General features: G+C 46.3%; 1 protein-coding gene across 4 annotated transcripts in view; it reads left to right on the top strand.

Annotated features, from left to right (window-relative positions):
• RNF212 (ring finger protein 212) overlaps positions 1-20019 on the top strand; it is a 59557-nt gene that overhangs the window by 27982 nt on the left and 11556 nt on the right. For all 4 annotated transcript variants that reach the window (XM_083184269.1, XM_083184268.1, XM_083184271.1 and 1 more), the window contains exons 6-7: positions 17916-17965; positions 18476-18540. In XM_083184269.1, coding sequence (XP_083040395.1) covers positions 17916-17965; positions 18476-18540 — 115 coding nt within the window. The remainder of the gene's footprint in view (positions 1-17915; positions 17966-18475; positions 18541-20019) is intronic.

Raw genomic sequence — 20019 nt, forward strand, 5'->3', positions numbered from 1 at the left:
TTCTTGTCTGCCCTTGTGTGTCCTGTAGTTGCTCCCTCAGTCAAATTTGTACGGCAAGATGCCCAATGATGGTATGCATTTATGGCTAGTCTGAAATTTGGTACGCTGAATGTTGGGGGCTTCAATACCCCGGCAAAAAGAAAGAAAATATTAATGTATTTAAATAAGTTGAAAATGGATATTGTCTTTTTACAGGAGACCCACCTTCTCCCCCCTGAAGTAGCCAAGCTTAACATGCTCCAATGGAAGGTTCTGGCCTCGGCCAGTTACTCTTCCAAAGCCAGAGGGGTGGTGACATTGGGTAAAGCCAACTTAGATGTGTCTATAATTAAGTCTGATATTGACCCACAGGGGAGATATACCATATTAGAGGTATCGATTAATAACCATGTTTACACACTTTGTAACGTCTATGGCCCTAACTACGGGTCTCGGGAGTTCTTCCTTCCTTTGATCAACAGGTTGCATGCTTTTTCTGAGTCCGAGATCATAGTTGGTGGAGATTTCAACTTAGTGTCGTCGCCTACACTAGACAGGAACATACCCTCTAGGAGAGCTTGCCAACGAGTAGACCCACTTTTCAGCAACATACTTCACCAACTAAGGGTAGTGGATGTGTGGAGGGCCTGCTATCCCACCGAAAAGGAGTATTCATGTATTTCAGCAGCACATGGTACAATGTCCCGTATTGACTATATCCTAACTTCAAAAAGCTTATTTTCCAGAGTAATTGATTCCAACATGGAGACAATTAGTGTTTCAGACCATGCGCTGTGTTGGATGACAGTAGCCATGTCCACAGAAAAAGGCCCCATACGACAATGGCGCTTTCCATCACATTTAGCTAACTTGCCACCCTTTAGGAACATGCTGGAGGCCACATGGGCAGACTATATCAACAATAATGGGGAGTTGGATTTCACAGACCCGGTGTTACTGTGGCAAGCTTTTAAACCCATGGTAAGAGGTCATATCCTGTCTTATTGCAAGCATAGAGAAAAAACTTTAAGTACAACATACCTTGAAGCGCAACAAGAATTAACTAATGCTTTCCAGATCTATAAACAGGCCCCATCGCACACAAATAAGAACCTATATCTTGAGAAGAAACAAGCTTTTGATAATATCTTATCAGCTTTGGAGGCTAAGTATACATTTAGGAGAGATGCAGCCATTTACAGATTTGGAAACAAATCTGGAAAATTACTATCCAATTTACTGAAAGGCAGACACCCAGCGACCATTATACAATCTATTAGAGCCCCGGACAACACATTGATCAGACAAGCCTCAGGTATCACCCGGGTCTTTAGAGACTTTTACTCAAAATTATATTCAGCCCCCACGGTCGACTTTGCAAAGCAAGAACACTTCTGGTCTAAAATTAAAATCCCCCAAGTATCCGAAGCCCAAGCAACCGAACTGACTCAACCCATAACAACGGAAGAGATAATAAATACCATCAAAACCTTAAAAACAGGGAAGGCCCCTGGCCCTGACGGGCTCACCAACGAATTTTACAAAATTCTAGCCCAAAAAATAAGCCCATTATTAGCCAAAGTCTTTAACCGGCTCTTGGAGGGACATCCGTCGCCTTTATATTATAACATGGCCACTTTAAAAGTACTGCCCAAACCTGGAAGGGATCTGGAGAACCCGGGGTCATACAGACCAATATCCCTCCTTAACTCGGACTATAAAATATTGACAAAGATTTTTTCAGACAGACTAAAAGTGATAATGCCCTCCATCATACACCCAGATCAGTCAGGCTTTATATGGGGTCGACAATCCGTAGTTAATATCAGGAAAGTAATTACAGTTATGGAATGGATAAAATCTCACCCATCAAAGACACAAAATGTAATCCTAACATTGGATGCGGAGAAGGCATTCGATCTAGTGACATGGGAACATTTATTTGACGCCCTGGGGAGGTTTGGGCTGCCAGACAGGTTTATCAAATGCCTGAAACAGCTATATACCAAACCGACAACCCAGGTCTTGGGCAACGGTTTTCTTTCCCAGCCATTTGAGATTCAACGAGGTACCCGACAGGGATGCCCCCTTTCGCCATTGCTCTTTGCTTTGGCGCTAGAACCCCTAGCTATTTCGCTAAGACAATCTGACACCTACAAGGGGATCCAAGTAGGGAAGGTAGATGTAAAATTAGCAATGTTTGCTGATGACATGCTTTTGTTCGCTTCTGACCCGAATCAATCTATACCCACCATAGTAAACCTAATAGAAGACTTTGGCTCTTTTGCAGGATACAAGGTGAATTTTAATAAATCAGAGCTCATGGACTTGTCTGGCTGCCCCGGCTCACTAAACACGACCCCTGGTATAATGCAATTCCCACTTGTCAAATCCTCATTCAAATACTTAGGGATACAGATTCCCAGACGTATAGAACAATTATACTCAATTAACTTTAAACCAATTATAGCAAAACTATCTAAACTTCTGGGAGATTGGACTAAGCTTCCTTTATCGTTGCTGGGAAGGGCTGCAGTCATCAAAAGCATAACCTTTCCTAAACTATCTTATCCCCTCCAAATGTTACCAATGACACTTACAAAAGCTGATAATAATGAGATTGGCAAAATTTTCTCCTCATTCCTGTGGGTCAACAAGAAAGCAAGAATTGCATATAAAAAATTACAATTACCCAAGGCGGAGGGTGGCCTGAATATTCCTGACGTAGACACCTTTAGTAAGGCTGTGAATTTCAGATATATTAACGATTGGCTTTGGCAGAGATCCATGTTTGTTAACTTTGACCTAGAATCGGCCTTTTTCTACCCATATTCCCCCAGTGCTCTTATACACTCCCCTAGAGAACAAATTCCACCACAACTTAGGGATAGTATTTTATTTAAGGAAACATATAGAACTTGGAAAATCTCAAATAAAAAATTGAAACGCAACCCACAATCATCAAGACATATATCCATATGGGGCAACCCCATGTTTCTCCCAAGCATGGAGAATGTCACATTCCTGCAGTGGAATCAAAAGGGCATCTCAGCAATCCGGGATGTCTATGATCCGGGAGGCAGGATGTTGTCATTTGCTGACCTGAAAGAGAAACATGGATTGCACAACTCTCAATTTTTCATGTACCTACAAGTAAGACATTATGTTCAGTCATGCCCCCCAGCCATGCAGGGTGAAAACACCCCAGATCCCATAAACTCTCTGCTTGCAATAACACGAACTATTCCTTATAGATTAAACATGTATTACTCGCTCATACATCAAACCAAGGGCGGGATGCTATATAGCAGAAATGCGGTAAAAACCCCGTTTTCGGGGTTTCTACCGCATCTCTATATGCTATATGGCGCCTCCGCAGTGTCAGCGCTGCGGAGGGAATCGCCAGCTAAAGCTGGCGAATCCCTGCAGAAGCCTATGGGCTTCTTACCGCAGCGCTGTTTGAGGGATCCGTCACGGATCCCTCCCAGCGTGCCCTGCGGCCGGCGACGGGGTCTGCGCATGCGCAGATGGACTCCCGGGTCACAGACCCGGAAGTCCAGCGCCGGCACCGCATCGCAAGGGACAGCTCTTACCGCAAGAGCTGTCCCTTGCATGAATAACGGCATATGTTATAGCATATGCCGTTATTAAAAATGCGATGTCCGGCGAAGGGGGGCCGCGGATGTTATAACATCCCGCCCCAATAGAGATGCGATATGGAAAAATACAATTCAAAAATGGCAGTTAGACATCCCCACCATAAATACAGTGGATGACATTTTAAAGTACTCCCTGACAACATATAAACATATTTTTTCTGCCTCACTTCAAGAGGTATATTTTAAAATCATCTCACGTGCATACATTGCTCCTGCGCAAAGAGCGCATATGGTCTTAGGAGCCTCGGATAGTTGTGTGAAGTGTACTCAACGCAATGCATCCCTTTTCCACAACCTATGGGAGTGTGGAAGAGTAGCTAACTTCTGGAATAGGGTTATTGCATACATAAACTCTGTCTTTAAACTACATTTAAGCAAATCGCCTCTGGCATGCGTGTTTTTAAACTTCAAAGATTGGGATCTGGGTGTAGCGGGGAAATCTTTAATTCCGGTACTAACAGTGATCATGGGCACCGCCAATAAGTTGATATTAACGTATTGGATCAAACACTCTATACCGACGGTTACCGAACTCAAGAGAGTAATACTTAAAGTCATCTACATGGAAAGAAAAGCGACCATGTCTGATTTAGAAAAAGGCATAGTACGCTTTTATAAGAAATGGGGTCCATATGTGGAAACATTAGATGACATTACGAAAGAACATATCTACAAGCTGTTTGAGAATACTAACTGGTATCTGTATAGGCAATTATCGAATCTTACTTGTACTTGAGGTAATATACTAATGGTATAAATGTATATGAACACAATGTTAATCCATATCCCTCATAATATCTATAACTGAGAGTTTTGGCTGAGGGTTTTATTATCGAAGACGATGCCATTTTCCGAATAACTTGCTTACCTATATCGATGTTTATTCCTGATGTCTTATTCCCCCCTATTGTGTATGTCCTTTGTCCGTCTTTGTCTATGTTTGTATGTGTTATTATTGGTTCCATCCATGTTTTTGGTTTTTATTTCACGCTTACATTACAATTGCTAAGCAGCAGCTACCTTAAAAGCTGCACTCACTGAGGAAGCCAGAGAAATGCATAGAGGTAAATATGTATCCCTAACAAGGGGTAAAGAGGTATTAATGATGAGGTATATTACTTGTGTACCCTTGAAGATATTGTATGGCGCTTTCTCTGTATATGCTATATTGTGAATCAAGCTTTGAATGTTCATCTGCACTCTTGTTTAAAATCAAATAAATTACTTTTGAAAAAAAAAAATACCTCTGTCAACCAGGGGGCAAATACTTCCATATGTTTTTTATACAGCTCGGGTGGTAACCCGTCACTGCCAGCCGCCTTTCCTTTTGGCAGTTCCTTAATAGCCCATTTAACCTCCTCTATCTTTATATTTTGCTCCAACCCTTCACGCTCTTCCTGGCTAATGGCAGGGAGGGACACCTTATCCAAATATCTTCTTATCTCCTCCTCATTTTTCTGTAGCCCCGATGTATATAACCCTTCATAAAACTGGGTGAATATCTGTGCCATTTCCTGGATCTTGTCTGTTACTACCCCGTTCTCATTTTCCATCCTTAATATATTTTTAGAGGGAGTGTTATTACTGATTAGGTGGGCCATATAACTGCCTGGTCTATCACTGTTTAGATACCTGCTGTGGGATTTGAACATTTCCTGTCTCACTGCTACTTCTTTGAGTTCGTTAACCCATATTTTATTAACCCGCGCCCACGCACTCTTATCGCTTTCTGATTTAGTTTGCCAATATTTGATTTCCAGGTCCTTACTTTCCTTCTCCAACTCCTGTTTTTTTTCCCTGGAACCCTTCTTTATATTTGCAATTCTTTTAATTAGTGAGCCCCTGATTACTGCTTTACCCGCATCCCATACTATGTCCTTTGTTGTTGTTTCGTCGTTATTATGTATTCCTGCCACTCTTGTACCAATTCGAGCCCATTCCCCATTTGACCCAACCATACTGGATGACATTTCCAGAGGCTGCACCCTCTCTCCACATTCTGTTTTAATTGTATCATTATGGGTGCATGATCCGATATGCCTCGGGGAAGATACTCTATTTTTTCCACTTTAACTAATGTCCTATCATCTACAAACGCTATGTCAATGCGGGACAGTGCTTCATATGATTGGGAGTGACATGAGTATGCTTGGGTGTTGGGGTATTTCTCCCTCCATACATCCCTCCATCCAATATTTATCATAAATTTATCCAGGCCCTTGTTTCCCCCTTTCCCCACCCCTAATTTCCTTGACCATCGATCTATTTGGGGATTCATGACATTGTTGAAGTCCCCTATGCAGATCATATCTGCCCCCTGGGACCTTGACACAAAGTCCACCGCACATAACAACACCTCATATTGAAAAGGAGGAGGTATATATACCGCAATCAGGCACATTGGTTTGTTAAATATCTCGCATTGCAGAAATATGTACCTCCCCTTTTCGTCTATCTCCTGTCTAATACAATGAAAAGGTGCATTTTTATGTACGATGACCGATATACCTCTTGAGTCATGGGTGAAGCAGGCGTGAAACATCTGCCCCATCCACGCCCTCTTCAATACCATAACCTTATCCTGTACCAGATGAGTTTCACTTAAACATGTTATATGAGCCCCGTATTTTTTGGCCTGGTTTAAAACTGTAGCTCTCTTAATTTTTTCATTTAAGCCCCGAGTATTCCAATATAGTACCTTAACCATATCCTACTGCGATTTTATAACCATTTACAATCCACACGTGGAACCAACCCATCTTATCCCTCAATCGCTGTTTGTGAACCATGTATCCTCCCTCCCTCCCCCCCCTACCCTCCTCCCTATATGCCACCCCCTTGACAGCATATTTTATACCTCCCCCCCCCCCCACTCAATCATATCCCCCCCCATCCCCATTCACCCTAGGTTATAAGGCTAGGGTTTTTTATGCCCTGCCCTATTCCAACATCCACTCTTCACTAGGGGCACTTTCTACCCTAATGACCTCCCTGGATGACCCGCTTTCCGGCGTGCTGCCATTTTACCCCATTTTTCTTTTTCTTACTTCTATTTCTTGGTACAGAGGAACTGTCTAAAGACAGAGGAGACAGATATGGCAACACAGATATACGAGAGGGAAAAAAAAAACCTTTGGAGAACACCCATCACCAGAAATACATTTTATCTCGGGGGGGGGGGGAGTCGGATCAACCTTGTTTCATCTCCTTCATCACTAAAGATCCAAACCGGCCTCCTACTCCCGAAGGCAAAACACAGTGAGTTTTTATAGAAACATAGTCCCAAAAGTACAGTTATCTCGTAGGTATCTAATTGACCATGTTTCCATCTCCTTTATCATTAAAAGCCAAAACCCGGCCTCCTGCTCACGATTTTTCCCTCAAAGCACCAGGGAACCTTTTTTACAGAGACACAGTCCCAAAAGTACAAGTTTTCTCGGGGGGATCGAGTTGACCATATTTCCATCTCCTTTATCACTAAAAGGCAAAGCCCGGCCTCCTACTCACAAATTTTTCCTCAAACACAAATTGAGAAAAAAAAAAACCGCTCCATCTCCCTTTTTTCTACTAATTTTATCTCCTTATATATTTCCAGTCCCGGATTTCCCCTCCCCCCGCTACTTTCTTCGACCATCCAACCATTTTGAGATTTCTTCGGGGGATGAAAAAAATTTTGTTACTCCATCAGCAATTATTCTCATCTTTGCCGGGTACATCATCGAGTACTGTAAATCATGCTCTCTCAGTCTTTTCTTAATATTCACAAATTTCAACCTCTCTTTCTGTACCTCCCTTGCGTAGTCTGGAAATAACATGACATTTGATCCATTTATCTCAAGCTGGTTCTTGCCCCTAGCCAGGCGTAATATACAGTCCCGGTCCCGGTAATTTAGGACTCTTGCAATCATAGTCCGTGCCGGAGCCCCTGGTGGTAATGGTTTACTGGGTACCCGGTGTGCCCTCTCCACACAGAACAGGGGGGACAGGGCCTCTCTTCCGAATTGATTTACTAGCCAGCTTTCCAACCACTTTTCGGGGGTTATACCCTCCATTTTTTCGGGTATCCCCACTATTCTAATGTTGTTCCGGCGGGCTCGCCCCTCCATCTCTGACATCTGGTTTTGTAATCCTGCCACGGCATTTTTTAATTCCTTCATTTGGGACTCAATTGGTACCTGTCTGTCTTCGATATCTGAGATTCTTTTTTCAGTCTCTTCTAATCTTGCTTGAGTTTTTTGTACATCTAGCCTCAACAGGCCAATTTCAGTTTGAGTTTGCTCTATTTTTACTCCTAGCCGGGTTTCACTGCCCTTGATTGCCTCAAGCAGTTTTTGCATCATTAACTCATTCATAGACTCAGTATTTATTGACTTAGACAGTATTGATGTGTCAGGGGATAATGATTCTCGTGAATCTTTGTCTAAGTTTTTACTCTGGGGATTGCTTCTGGTGAATTTTTCCAGCTTTGCGGCTGCCGCTGCTGCTGCTTGCCCAGCTTTCCCCTGTTTAGACATTTTATCACCGGTATCTCTCTTTAGCCTTCACCCCTGTTCTCTTTATGCTGCTTATCTCAGGTACACTTCCCACCTGGTATGTCCACCCCACCGCTCCTTCACAAAAACACACTTGAGCTGTTTACCAATATCAGGGATTACAACAGTTTGTCTACAGTCATGTACTCACGCCTTCCCTTGCAGTACTTCTGACTTGATTAGACTTGCAGGGTTTGCGGGGGTTAACTCACGTGATGTGTCTCAGCTTTCTTCCACGGGAGACTCTCACCTCTTAGGCTGTTACTTGTACCAGGGAGAATTCCGGTTTCCTGTGTCTCTACCGTGCTTTCCTTGCTGAGGTTGTGGGTTCTCTTGTGACTTGTACCTATAGTTCAAGCATGGAGGTACATGAGCATTTACAGTGTCTCTGGTACGGATGTGCCTCCCCTCTCCAACGCTATTCAGGGCAGTAAACTTAATTAGGGAGTCAGGTTAACAGCTGCCAGTTATTTGCACTGCGTCCACCAATATCTTCTGCTGTACAGGCAAGCGGCCATCAGATTGAGCCAGTGCTGTGTGTGCTTTACAGCTTAGGCTTGCTTCTCCTGTCCCTGCTATGGGCTGGTCTGCTGCTGTAAATGTACAGGGGTCGGCGTCCAGTACCTGGCGTCCCTCGCACCTCCAGGCTTATTTTCCCTGCTTTTCAATCATTCATTGCGGGGGGAGCGTCCGACAGCAGGTTGCTTCTTAACTCTCCGCAGGCACCCGGTGGACACGATCATCTACGTGTCTAACTACCTCCTGCCATTCAGCGCCGGGACCCACAGCACAGGTCTGAAATCACTCCAGGGGAGGCGCTCAGTATGAGACGCCGGCTCGAGTATCGCGTAGCCGGGGTCATAGGGGATTTTTACCGCCTCCTTCTCCTTCTCAGAACCTCCGTCCTACAGCAGCACGCCGCATCGCTCCGGACCTCCGTCCTACGTCATCCGCTCCGAGGTCACGCCCCACCCGTCTCCAAGGTCCGATATGGCACACTTAGCATCCCCTCTAGTCTGATACGGCACACCTAGCATCACCCCTGGACTGATATGGCACAGGTAGCATCACCCCTGGACTGATACGGCACATTTAGCATCACCCCTGGACTGATATGGCACACTTAGCATCCCCCCTAGTCTGATACGGCACACCTAGCATCACCCCTGGACTGATATGGCACGCTTAGCATCACCCCTGGACTAATACAGCACACTTGGCAGCACCCCATGAATTATACGGCAGACTTGGCTTACCCCAGAAATTATACGGCACAGATGGTGGCACCCCTGACCTGATACAGCACACATGGAATTATACGGCACAGATGGCAGCACCCCTGGACTGTTACGGCACACATGGCGGCAGGCATGGAATTATACGGCAGACAAATTCCTGCAGTAAAAATAAAAATGTGTATTCTTTTAATTATAAAAAAGAGCAGCACACCTTACTTAGCAACACCCCATGAATTATACAGCACTTTTGGCTCACCCCTGGACTACAGCGCATTTAACAGCCCTTGCAGTAAAAAAAAAAAAACACCTTAATTTCTCTTTCAATGGTCCTGGTGACACAGCTCAACACTGGGATGTAGGAGGGTCCGAAGGAGCCAGGCACCTATCCTAAAGTTTTAGAGGGTAGGCTCCTCCCCTACTGCATCCCTGGACTCTTCAGTTCGTGTTAGGTGCCCACTGGAGTGGGTGCTATTCTAAAGGGCTGCAGGAGCATCCGAAGAATTAGAGTAGTTAGGGGATTTTTTATTGTTTTATTAACTTTTACCCTAGCTAGGTAGGCACAGTGTGAGGATTCTCATAGTGAATCCTCACACTGCTAGCGCAGCAGGAGCTGACAGAAGCGCGTCCTGTCAGCTCACTGTGCACAGGGGAGACACTGTCTGGTCTCCCTGTGCAGCGCTTATAGCCTCTTCTAAGAGGCTGCCTGGGCTCCGGAGTACCCTGAAACCGGCTCCACATTTAGGTGGGGATCATGGGGGACAGGCGCTCCGTGATGGCGGCGGCCATTTTATGCGGAGCTTACACGCTGAGCTCCTAGATGAGAGGACAGCAGCGTTGTGACAGGCATGTTCCAAGTGATCCCCAGTTGAGGGGGAGACACTGGAACTAGGAAATCCTACCTAAGGAGCGGCTGGCTGGGGGTGGTTGGCGCCAAAAGGTCACGGACCCCGCAGCAGCAGGGACCTGTGGTCTCTTCCTTCACTCTGACATTGGCGCCTTTCAGAACGCTTGCAGCGGAGCTGAGCTGGCTTACTGATCCTGGCAGAGTGACTTGGATTTCCTGGGCATCGCTTCCCCGCAGTTGAAACCAACAGACAGATAAGTGACTGGGTGCATTACCTCTGTATAAACGCTTGTACATTGTTTGCACTGTGTATACTGATAGATATACATTTATCACTTGCATCATGTCTGAGCATCAGGCTGTGGTTTTGGGGGAGGGAGCCCTTAGTGCACTGAGCGCGTGCAATGTTTGTACCCAAAAGTTTGTCCCTGAGCAGATGGCCAAGGGGGGCTTATGTATTACTTGCGCTGATGTGAGACCCATGGGCAGTGAACCCCATAGGGCAGAGCAGATGGAACCTGCGTGGGCCAGGGCCCTAGGCAGGTCAGTAAACGCTTTGGTGCAGCTTTTGGACAGGCAGAGTGATGGGCTGGTAGAATCACAGAGACCTATGCCATCATCTCAGCAGTCGTCTGGCTCCTTGCCTCTTACCCAGGCAGATCCTGCGCTGATTCAGGTGATGCAGGATACTGCAAAAGGGATCAACAGGTTCGGTGAAATGCTGGACAAAATGGATGATGTGGCAGGGACCCCTAGAAGGTCTTATGCTTTGACTACTGTGGTAGATGAGGAGGAAGGAGAGTATACTGACATCCCCTGGGATCAGGGTGATGATTTGGAAGAGAACTCTGCTGCTGGTATAGAGGATCTCATTGTAGCTGTGAAGCAGGCTTTAAAGCTGTCTGTGGAGGATAAGACTCCTGTTAAAGGTGTTTTTAAGCGACAGCGGAAGGAGGCTGTTACTTTTCCTTCAGATGAGGGGTTACAGGAATTGTTAGAAGGGGCTTGGAAAACTCCTGATAAGAGGCTTCAGATGCCTAAGCGATTCCTTAGTCTGTACCCCATGCCAGAGTCTCATGCGGAGCTCTGGGAAAAGGTCCCAGTTGTGGACGCTTCAGTGGCACGGTTGTCCAAGGCTACTGTATTACCAGTACAAGGCGGTGCAGCTTTTAAAGATTCTGTGGATAAAAAGCTGGAGGGAAACCTCAAGGCTATCTTTGAAGGGGTGGGGTTTACCTTACGGCCCCTTATTGCTTCAGCCTGGGTCTCTAAGGCCACGATAGAGTGGGCTGGTGAATTATGCACCATGCTGCAGGCTGACCCTGGTGCGTTACTGCTTGCAGAAAAGATTAAGGCAGCTGCAGAATATGCAGTGGAAGCAGAGGAGGAAGCTATTAAAATGGCAACCAGAGTGTCCACAGTCTCCATTAATGCCAGGAGAGTGCTTTGGCTTAAAGCCTGGGAAGCAGACAATGAGTCCAAGAAGGCTCTGGAAACATTAGCCTTCAAAGGAAAGGTACTCTTTGGTACCGAATTAGAGGAGATTATAAAACAGGCCACGGGCGGCAAAAGTACATTCCTGCCGGCCTCCTCAGCAAAGCAGACGTCCAGATTTTCTGCTTTTAAGCCGTCCTTTCGGCCCTCCCCTAGAGGTGGTGCGTCCTTTCGAGGACAGTCTTTCAGGGGAAGGTTTCAGTCCTCTAGAGGCAAGACACAAAAGTCAAAATTTGGCTCTTTTCACAAGAAGCCTGCCACAAAAGGAGAGGACAAACCCTCTGCATGACTGTCAGGGGCTTCGCCCGACAGTGACAAAAGTGGGAGGGCGTCTCACACTCTTCAGGGACGCTTGGGCTTCTCTAGGCCAGGATGCCTGGGTGTTAGATATTATAACACAGGGTTACAAAATCCCTTTCAGAGGGCCGCCTCCGAAGAGGTTCATTCCCACATCCTTACCAAAGGAGGCACGGCTTCGTACAGCTCTTGTGAGAGCAGCTCACTCCCTTTTGGAAAAAGGGGTGGTTACACTAGTCCCCAGGGCAGAGTGGAAGAAAGGCTTTTACTCCACGCTGTTCCTGGTGCCCAAACCAGACGGGTCTTTCAGACCAATACTAAATTTGAAGTCTCTAAATGTTCATTTATGGGTAGACCATTTCAAAATGGAGTCCCTACGGTCAGTACTCCTGAGTCTGGACCAGGGAGAATTTTTGGCATCCATGGATGTCCAGGATGCATATCTGCACGTCCCTATACACCCGGAGCATCAGACCTTGTTGAGGTTTGCCATAGGAGACCTGCATTTACAATTCCGGGCGTTACCCTTTGGGCTAGCAACCGCGCCAAGGGTATTCACAAAGATAATGTCAGTGATGGCGGCGGTGCTGAGGCTCAGGGGAATCACAGTAATACCCTATTTGGACGATCTCCTGTTCAAAGCAGAGTCAGCAGCCATGCTGCAGAGTCACTTGGCAGAGGCCATCAGTTTTTGCAGGCTCACGGCTGGATTTTAAATTTGCAAAAATCTCAGTTGGTACCGTCACAAAGGCTCCAATTCTTGGGAGTCATACTGGACACCCATCTTCATCGGGTTTTCCTCCCGGAGGTAAAGGCCAGGGATCTGGTCACCCTAGTCCAGGAGATTCTCAGGGCTCAGAGCATTTCAGTATGGAGGTGCCTCAAGCTCCTGGGGAAAATGGTGGCGTCATTCGAGACGCTTCTATTTGCCAGGTTCCACTCTCGGAGGTTCCAATAGAACATTTTGTCAGCCTGGTCAGGAAACACTTTGACCATGAAATCCGAGATGATAGTGCTGTCTTCGGACACTCGGGAATCCTTGAAATGGTGGACAGAGGTAGATTCCCTTCAGTGGGGTCGGTCATTACAGACCTGGGACTGGTTGGTAGTAACTACCGACGCCAGTCTCAGGGGCTGGGGGGCAGTAGTCCTGGATCTCAGGCTTCAGGGCCTGTGGACGGCAGAGGAATCAGCGTTACCAATCAACATCTTGGAGCTGAGAGCTGTCTGGAAAGTGATTTCCTTGGCGGGAGACAGGTTACAGAACCTCCCTTTGAGGATTCAGACCGACAATGCCACAGCTGTGGCGTATCTGAATCACCAGGGAGGTACACGCAGCAAATTGGCCATGTGGGAGGTGTCCAGAATCTTCCTATGGGCGGAACAGAATGTTCCAGCTGTATCGGCTATATTCATTCCAGGAATAGAGAATATAGAAGCCGACTTCCTGAGCAGGGAGGAGCTCAAGGAAGGGGAATGGAGCTTACACCCTCAGGTGTTTCACCAGATCACTTCGATGTGGGGAACTCCGGATGTGGACCTGATGGCATCCAGGGTCAACCGTCAAGTGCCCAGGTTCTATGCCAGAACGAGGGATCCACTAGCGGAGGCAGTGGATGCCATGACTATTCACTGGCAGGGAGATCTCCTTTATGCATTCCCACCAGTACCAATGTTACCGAGACTTCTGAAGAAAATACAGGGGCAGAAGGTTCCAGTGATCTTAGTGGCCCCAGATTGGCCAAGGAGGTCCTGGTACTCGAGGCTTCAGAGGTTGTCTGTGGACTCATGGCGTCTACCTCTGAGACCAGACCTTCTAAGACAAGGCCCATTCAATCACCTGGATTCCGATCGATTGATTTTGACGGCCTGGCTATTGAAACCACCATTTTGAAAAGGAAAGGGTTTTCTGAGGCAGTAGTACAGACGATGATAAAAGCCAGAAAAGCTGTATCTTCGGCAAATTATTATAGAGTCTGGAAGACTTACATTCGATGGTGTGAGAGAAGAAAGGCTCATACATCTCATTTTAAGCTATCAAGAATGATGGAATTCTTACAAGATGGTTTTTCATCGGGTCTAAGCCTTCAGTCACTGAAGGTGCAGATTTCGGCCTTGTCCATCTATTTCCAGAAAAAGATAGCCATTTTGCCGGAAATTCAAACCTTTTTACAAGGAGTATCCAGGTTGAAACCTCCATACAAGCAACCAGTAGCACCTTGGGATCTATCACTGGTTTTGGAATGCCTTCAGAAGGCACCATTTGAACCTTTAAGGTCGGCTGACTTTAAGTTTCTCACGTGGAAGCTAGTGTTTTTGTTAGCAGTAGCATCTGCTAAAAGAGTTTCAGAGTTGGGAGCCTTGTCATGTAAATCTCCCTTCTTAATTTTTCATGATGACAGGGCTGTTTTGAGAACAGTGCCTCAGTTTTTACCGAAGGTGGTATCTACCTTCCATTTAAATCAGGAGATAGTTCTACCTGTGTTTCAACCCCCAGAGGGTTCTAAGAAAAGGGACAAGTTGAGAACTTTGGATGTTGTGCGTGCTTTACGCATATATGTGGACAGAATGAAGAGTGTCAGGAAGACTGACACATTGTTGGTATTGTATGACGTACACAAAATTGGTTGGCCTGCATCTAAGCAGACTATTGCTAGGTGGTTGCGGTCTGTGATAGCCTTTGCATACACCAAAGTGGGTAGACCGGTACCGGCCAAAATAAATGCGCATACCACCAGGTCAGTTGCCACCTCTTGGGCGGTTCGACATGGGGCCACAGCTGAGCAGGTTTGCAGAGCTACCACTTGGTCATCTGTTCACACATTTGCCAAATTCTATAGATTCCATGAGTTCGCGTCGGAGGACGCATCATTCGGGCGAGCAGTGCTGAGAGCTGCAGACCTGAGCGTACCCTCCCAAAGGACCGGCTCTGGAACGTCCCAGTGTTGAGCTGTGTCACCAGGACCATTGAAAGAGAAAAAGGGATTTTTGTAAGAACTTACCGTTCGAATCCCTTTCTCTGATATGGTCCTGGTGACACAGCGATCCCTCCCTTACGCTCAGTAAGTATGCCAGAGTTTTCATGATGTTCATGTTAAAATGGTTAAAAGTTAACAGTTTCTGTTATAAAATGTGCATATAATATGTGCAGGCGTTTGTACTGAGTTAATGTATTCCAGTGGCTTTGAAAGATTGAACTGAAGAGTCCAGGGATGCAGTAGGGGAGGAGCCTACCCTCTAAAACTTTAGGATAGGTGCCTGGCTCCTTCGGACCCTCCTACATCCCAGTGTTGAGCTGTGTCACCAGGACCATATCAGAGAAAGGGATTCGAACGGTAAGTTCTTACAAAAATCCCTTTTTTATTTTCATTAAAAAAAGGGCAGCTCCCCTGGTCTGATATGGGACACATGGGGCACCCCTGGAATTATACGGCACACATGCGGGCACCCCAGGACTGATACAGGACACATGGGGGCACCCCTGGACAAATACAGCACACATGTGGGCACCCCTGGATGGATACAGCACACATGTGGGCACCCCTGGACTGATAGTACTGGTAGCCAGTGGAAACAGCAGATTGGAATTATATACTGCAATAAATACTGGTAGCCAGTGGCAACAGACTGGAATTATATACTGCGATAAATACTGGTAGCCAGTGGAAACAGCAGACTGGATTTTTATATACTGTGATAAATAATACTGGTAGCCAGCGGCAACAGCAGACTGGAATTATATACTGCGATAAATACTGGTAGCCAGTGGAAACAGCAGACTGGATTTATATACTGTGATAAATAATACTGGTAGCCAGCGGCAACAGCAGACTGGAATTATATACTGCGATAAATACCGGTAGCCAGTGGCAACAGCAGACTAGAATTATATACTGCAATAAATAAAATACTGGTAGCCACTGCCAGTGGCAACAGCAAACTGGAATTATATACTGTGATAGGTACTGGTAGCCAGGGGCAACAGCACACTGGAATTATATACTGCAATAGGTACTGGTAGGCACTAGCCAGTGGCAACAGCAGAGAGCAGACTGCAGCAGACACTAGGCAGTGCAGGGCAGGCAGTGGCACTAGCAGCACCAGTGGACTATCACACTGTGACTGACTTTACAGGAGCAGACGCAGAGGCAGGCCCCAGCACAAAGGAGAGACAGAACACAGCACCAGTCATCCTTGCAATGGTGATGTCTTGACTGAGCAGAGACACAGTACACAGCAGCACGGGCCCCAGCAGAGACCACACACAGCAGCAGCACACCCTTCCCTACCCTTCTCCGAGATTGGAGTGAAGATGGCGGCACGAGGTTGCGGAATTTAAGGGTTCCGTGATCTCGCGAGAATCCAACGACGGGCGATGACGTTTTGCCCGTGCGCCCGGATTCGAGTAAGGCGGGAAGCGCCGAGCGCTGCTCGTATCCGAGCCCGGATTGATGACGTCCGTGCGGGCTCGGATCTGTGGAATCCGAGCCCGCACATCTCTAGTCTGTGGTGGAGTGGGGATTCCAAGTGCAAATCTTCTTCAGTAAATGGAAATAAAGCACATACTCCATGAACCAGGGCCATGTAGAAGTAGTGACGGGTGCATGGAGATCTCACACTGGTTTTGTATAGAAAATTAGGTACTTATGTAATATCTGGGCTCCCGTTTTTCTTATGAGACCGCGTCCCCTCACGGGGCTCGCTGCGCTCGCCACGCTTCGGGCACGGTGGCTCGCTGCGCTCGCCACACTATATAAAATCACCTCCATGCGTAGTTGGATAGTAGGTGGCGATGAGGCATGGGAACTCCCAGCATTTCGTGGGCATTCCCATGACGCAGCCGCCTGTCCTATCCCAACTGACTTATACTGTGAGTCCTGGAGATCATTAGATGATCAGTGACCATCAAATAATTTCTCCGTCACCGGGACATGCAAAGGGATGTTTTTTCATAACACATCCCCTCGCATGGTTGCGACGGGATACGGCGGTGCCCGCGCGGGGGGGCTGTCACAATTTGTCAGGGTGGGCCCTCTGGGAGTCGGTAAGCTGCGAGCTTCTCAGCTTACTGAGCCAACCAGAATGAGGGCCTTAAAACGCTTCCCAATTAGATGATCACAGCTGCAATTATTTGCTACGTCCATTTTGCTGTGCACATAAAAAGTCAGAGCCACTTGTTTTTGCCCCCAGGCAAAAAGTTGTCAGCCAGCCCGTGCTACGCACTGGGTGTTATCACACCTGGTGACGCCTTTCATTATGATGAATAAAAAGATTTGCTCTGCAATTTTCACACCTATTTTGACAAATTCACTTGGCACTCAAAGGTTTATCGGAGAGCCCTGGACTTAGTACCACCTAGTCAATTATGCAGTAATCACTGAATAATACACCAATCACACTTCATATGACAATTCCTTGTCCCCTTCCAGAATGACACGTGAGATTAGTTTCAGGATAAAAGTTCTTTATTGAAACCCAACACGTTTCGTCTGAACGACTTCATCACGGGTGTGACAAAAGAGTTTAATATTAGGCCTGTCTGGCAATTAATGTTTATTTCAAACAAGATAAAATCAATAAGAGGATTGATTTCGGGGAAGCCAATCCGGCTTAACGTGCCAAATTTCTCCGTAAGGGTAAAGTCCTTAACTAATGGACTCACAGGGCCGTTTTAATACTGATGCACCTTATAGGCCAAATGAAAATAGATCCGGGTAAGCGTAATCACCTCTCAAATAATCACCGCAGTGTAGTGAAATCCCAAGCTCCTTCACTGGTTGATAGTAATAGTAATTGTATTTATAAATGTAGACGTGTGTGTATATATATATATATACATAAATGTAGACGTGTAATTTTATTGTTGTTTTAGATAGCAAAGTTAGAAGAAACAATTAAGGAATTGACTCAACAATTACAGAAGTAAGTTTTATTTTGTATTTTGATCTTGTATTTTTCATGTAGATATACAGGGTCTCCTGCATTGCAAGCGTGGGATTCAAGGTGTACAGTATATTTGCCTGTATGTACAGTTACATCTTTAAGGTCCACACCCAACCCCCCTCTCTATCCATATACTTGATTTTGTATAGGTCATAATAATAATAATAATAATAAGCGTACTTGCGCTGGACTGGTTACATGTATGTATGTACTTACCTCCAGCTCCATTGTGAGAACATCCTTGTTCAGTTAGTTACACGTCTTCCGTTGCATGTGGAAATGTGACTCCACTGCACATAGGACCGGTTCCTGTTCCCAAAATACGGAGGACAAAACGAGTAGCGGTCCCCTGCATTTTGTAAACCAGCCCCAGGCTCAACCAGCCAGCAGGGTAATGCCACTTATACTATAGTATGTCATGTATATTACACCACATTACAATATCTCAGATCTGTATTGTAAAACACATGTTTTTTCTTAACATTACAGTGTGAGAGCGTCTCAGTCTTACAATCGATTGCCAGCCTCTGCAGAATTAAGACATCTAGGGCCCAGTAAGTAGACTGCCTTACAATTATGCATTCTCCTTGATACTGTAGGTCAGACTGAAACAGAACACTAATCCTTTGATGGAAAATGTGTTGATATGAGCGCAAACACGGTTAGGTAACAGCAGGGCCGGCGCCACCACTAGGCAGGTCTAGGATGGCGGTACTGAGCCGCAGAGGAGGAGAGGTACCATAGAGAAACCAGGATGTGCCGCGGGGACTGGGAGCAGGTGAGAAAGGAAGCGTATCTTCCCTCCCCCCCCCCCCTGGACACGGTGCAGTATCGTCCGCACCCCCCGCCCGCCCGCTGAAATTTTCCCTGCAGCGGGGTCTGGGAGCAGGTGAGAAAGGAAGCATAGTTTCCCTCTCCCCTTCTGGACACGGGGGTTGCGGGCGCACGCCGCAGTGTCGCCCGCACCCCCACCCTGTGGTGCAGTATGGTCTGCTGCCCGCTGAAATCTCCCCAGCGGCGAGCGGGCGGGCGGGGGATTTGCCTGGGGCGGGGGGGAGGCTTCCACCGGCCCTGGGTAACAGCTTACAAATTAAATGTACCAATGTTTTTTTTCCAGTTAAGGTGAGCAATGGTGGATTTTACCTATGGGCTGCAGGGCTGGATCCCCTTCCCCAGGTCAAATCCAGACACTAGGAAATCACATATAAATGTGTTTCCTTTCTCTTGGACTGCCAGTCCTCGATTAGCAGGAAGCCACTTGCTGCCTTTTGCGCACCACTAGTCGGCATGGGCTTGGATGGTGCCTTTGGTGCCGCACTTTGGGCCTTATTCGAGTTCACTCTTTCAGACAAAATCCTTCTTAGATGGACAAAACCATGTGCACTGCAGGTGGGGCAGATGTAACTTGTGCAGATCTAATTAGATTTGGGTGGGGTTTTACTTCAAAGTGAGATCTTTATTGCAGTGTTAAAATAAAGCAGCCAGTATTTACCCTGCAAAGAATCACCAAAAAATCACCAAATCTATTTCTATATGTACATGTTACATCTGCCCCCCTGCAGTGCACATGGTTTTGTCCATCTAAGAAGGATTTTGTCAGAAAGAGTGAACTCGAATAAGGCCCTTTGTCCTAGTGGGACGTATGAGGTTTGTAAACGGTGATAGATATACTCTCCTTGCACTTGTTTGCAAATAGAGTTGTTGGCTTATATTCCTATATGAAATTATATTTATGTTACCATGATCATGATCTGGGTCAATACGAGGGAGTATATTTACTAAGGTGCGGGTTGATAGAAGTGAAGATGTTGCCCATAGCACCTATCACATTCCAGCTAATATCTTCTAGAAGATGCTAGATAAATAATTAGAATCTGGTTGGTTTATTTGGGTTGCACCAATCCAATTTGTTGCACCTTAGTAAATATACCTCCAGGAGAGGAGTACTAAGTGCCCGATTCAGACCTGTTCACTAGGCTGCGTACACTCACAGCCTAGCAAACAGGTCAGTGCCGCCACGCATATTTATGTGT

This window comes from Crinia signifera, chromosome 4 (assembly GCF_055691185.1).
Source record: "Crinia signifera chromosome 4, ASM5569118v1, whole genome shotgun sequence".
Lineage (NCBI taxonomy): Eukaryota > Metazoa > Chordata > Amphibia > Anura > Myobatrachidae > Crinia > Crinia signifera.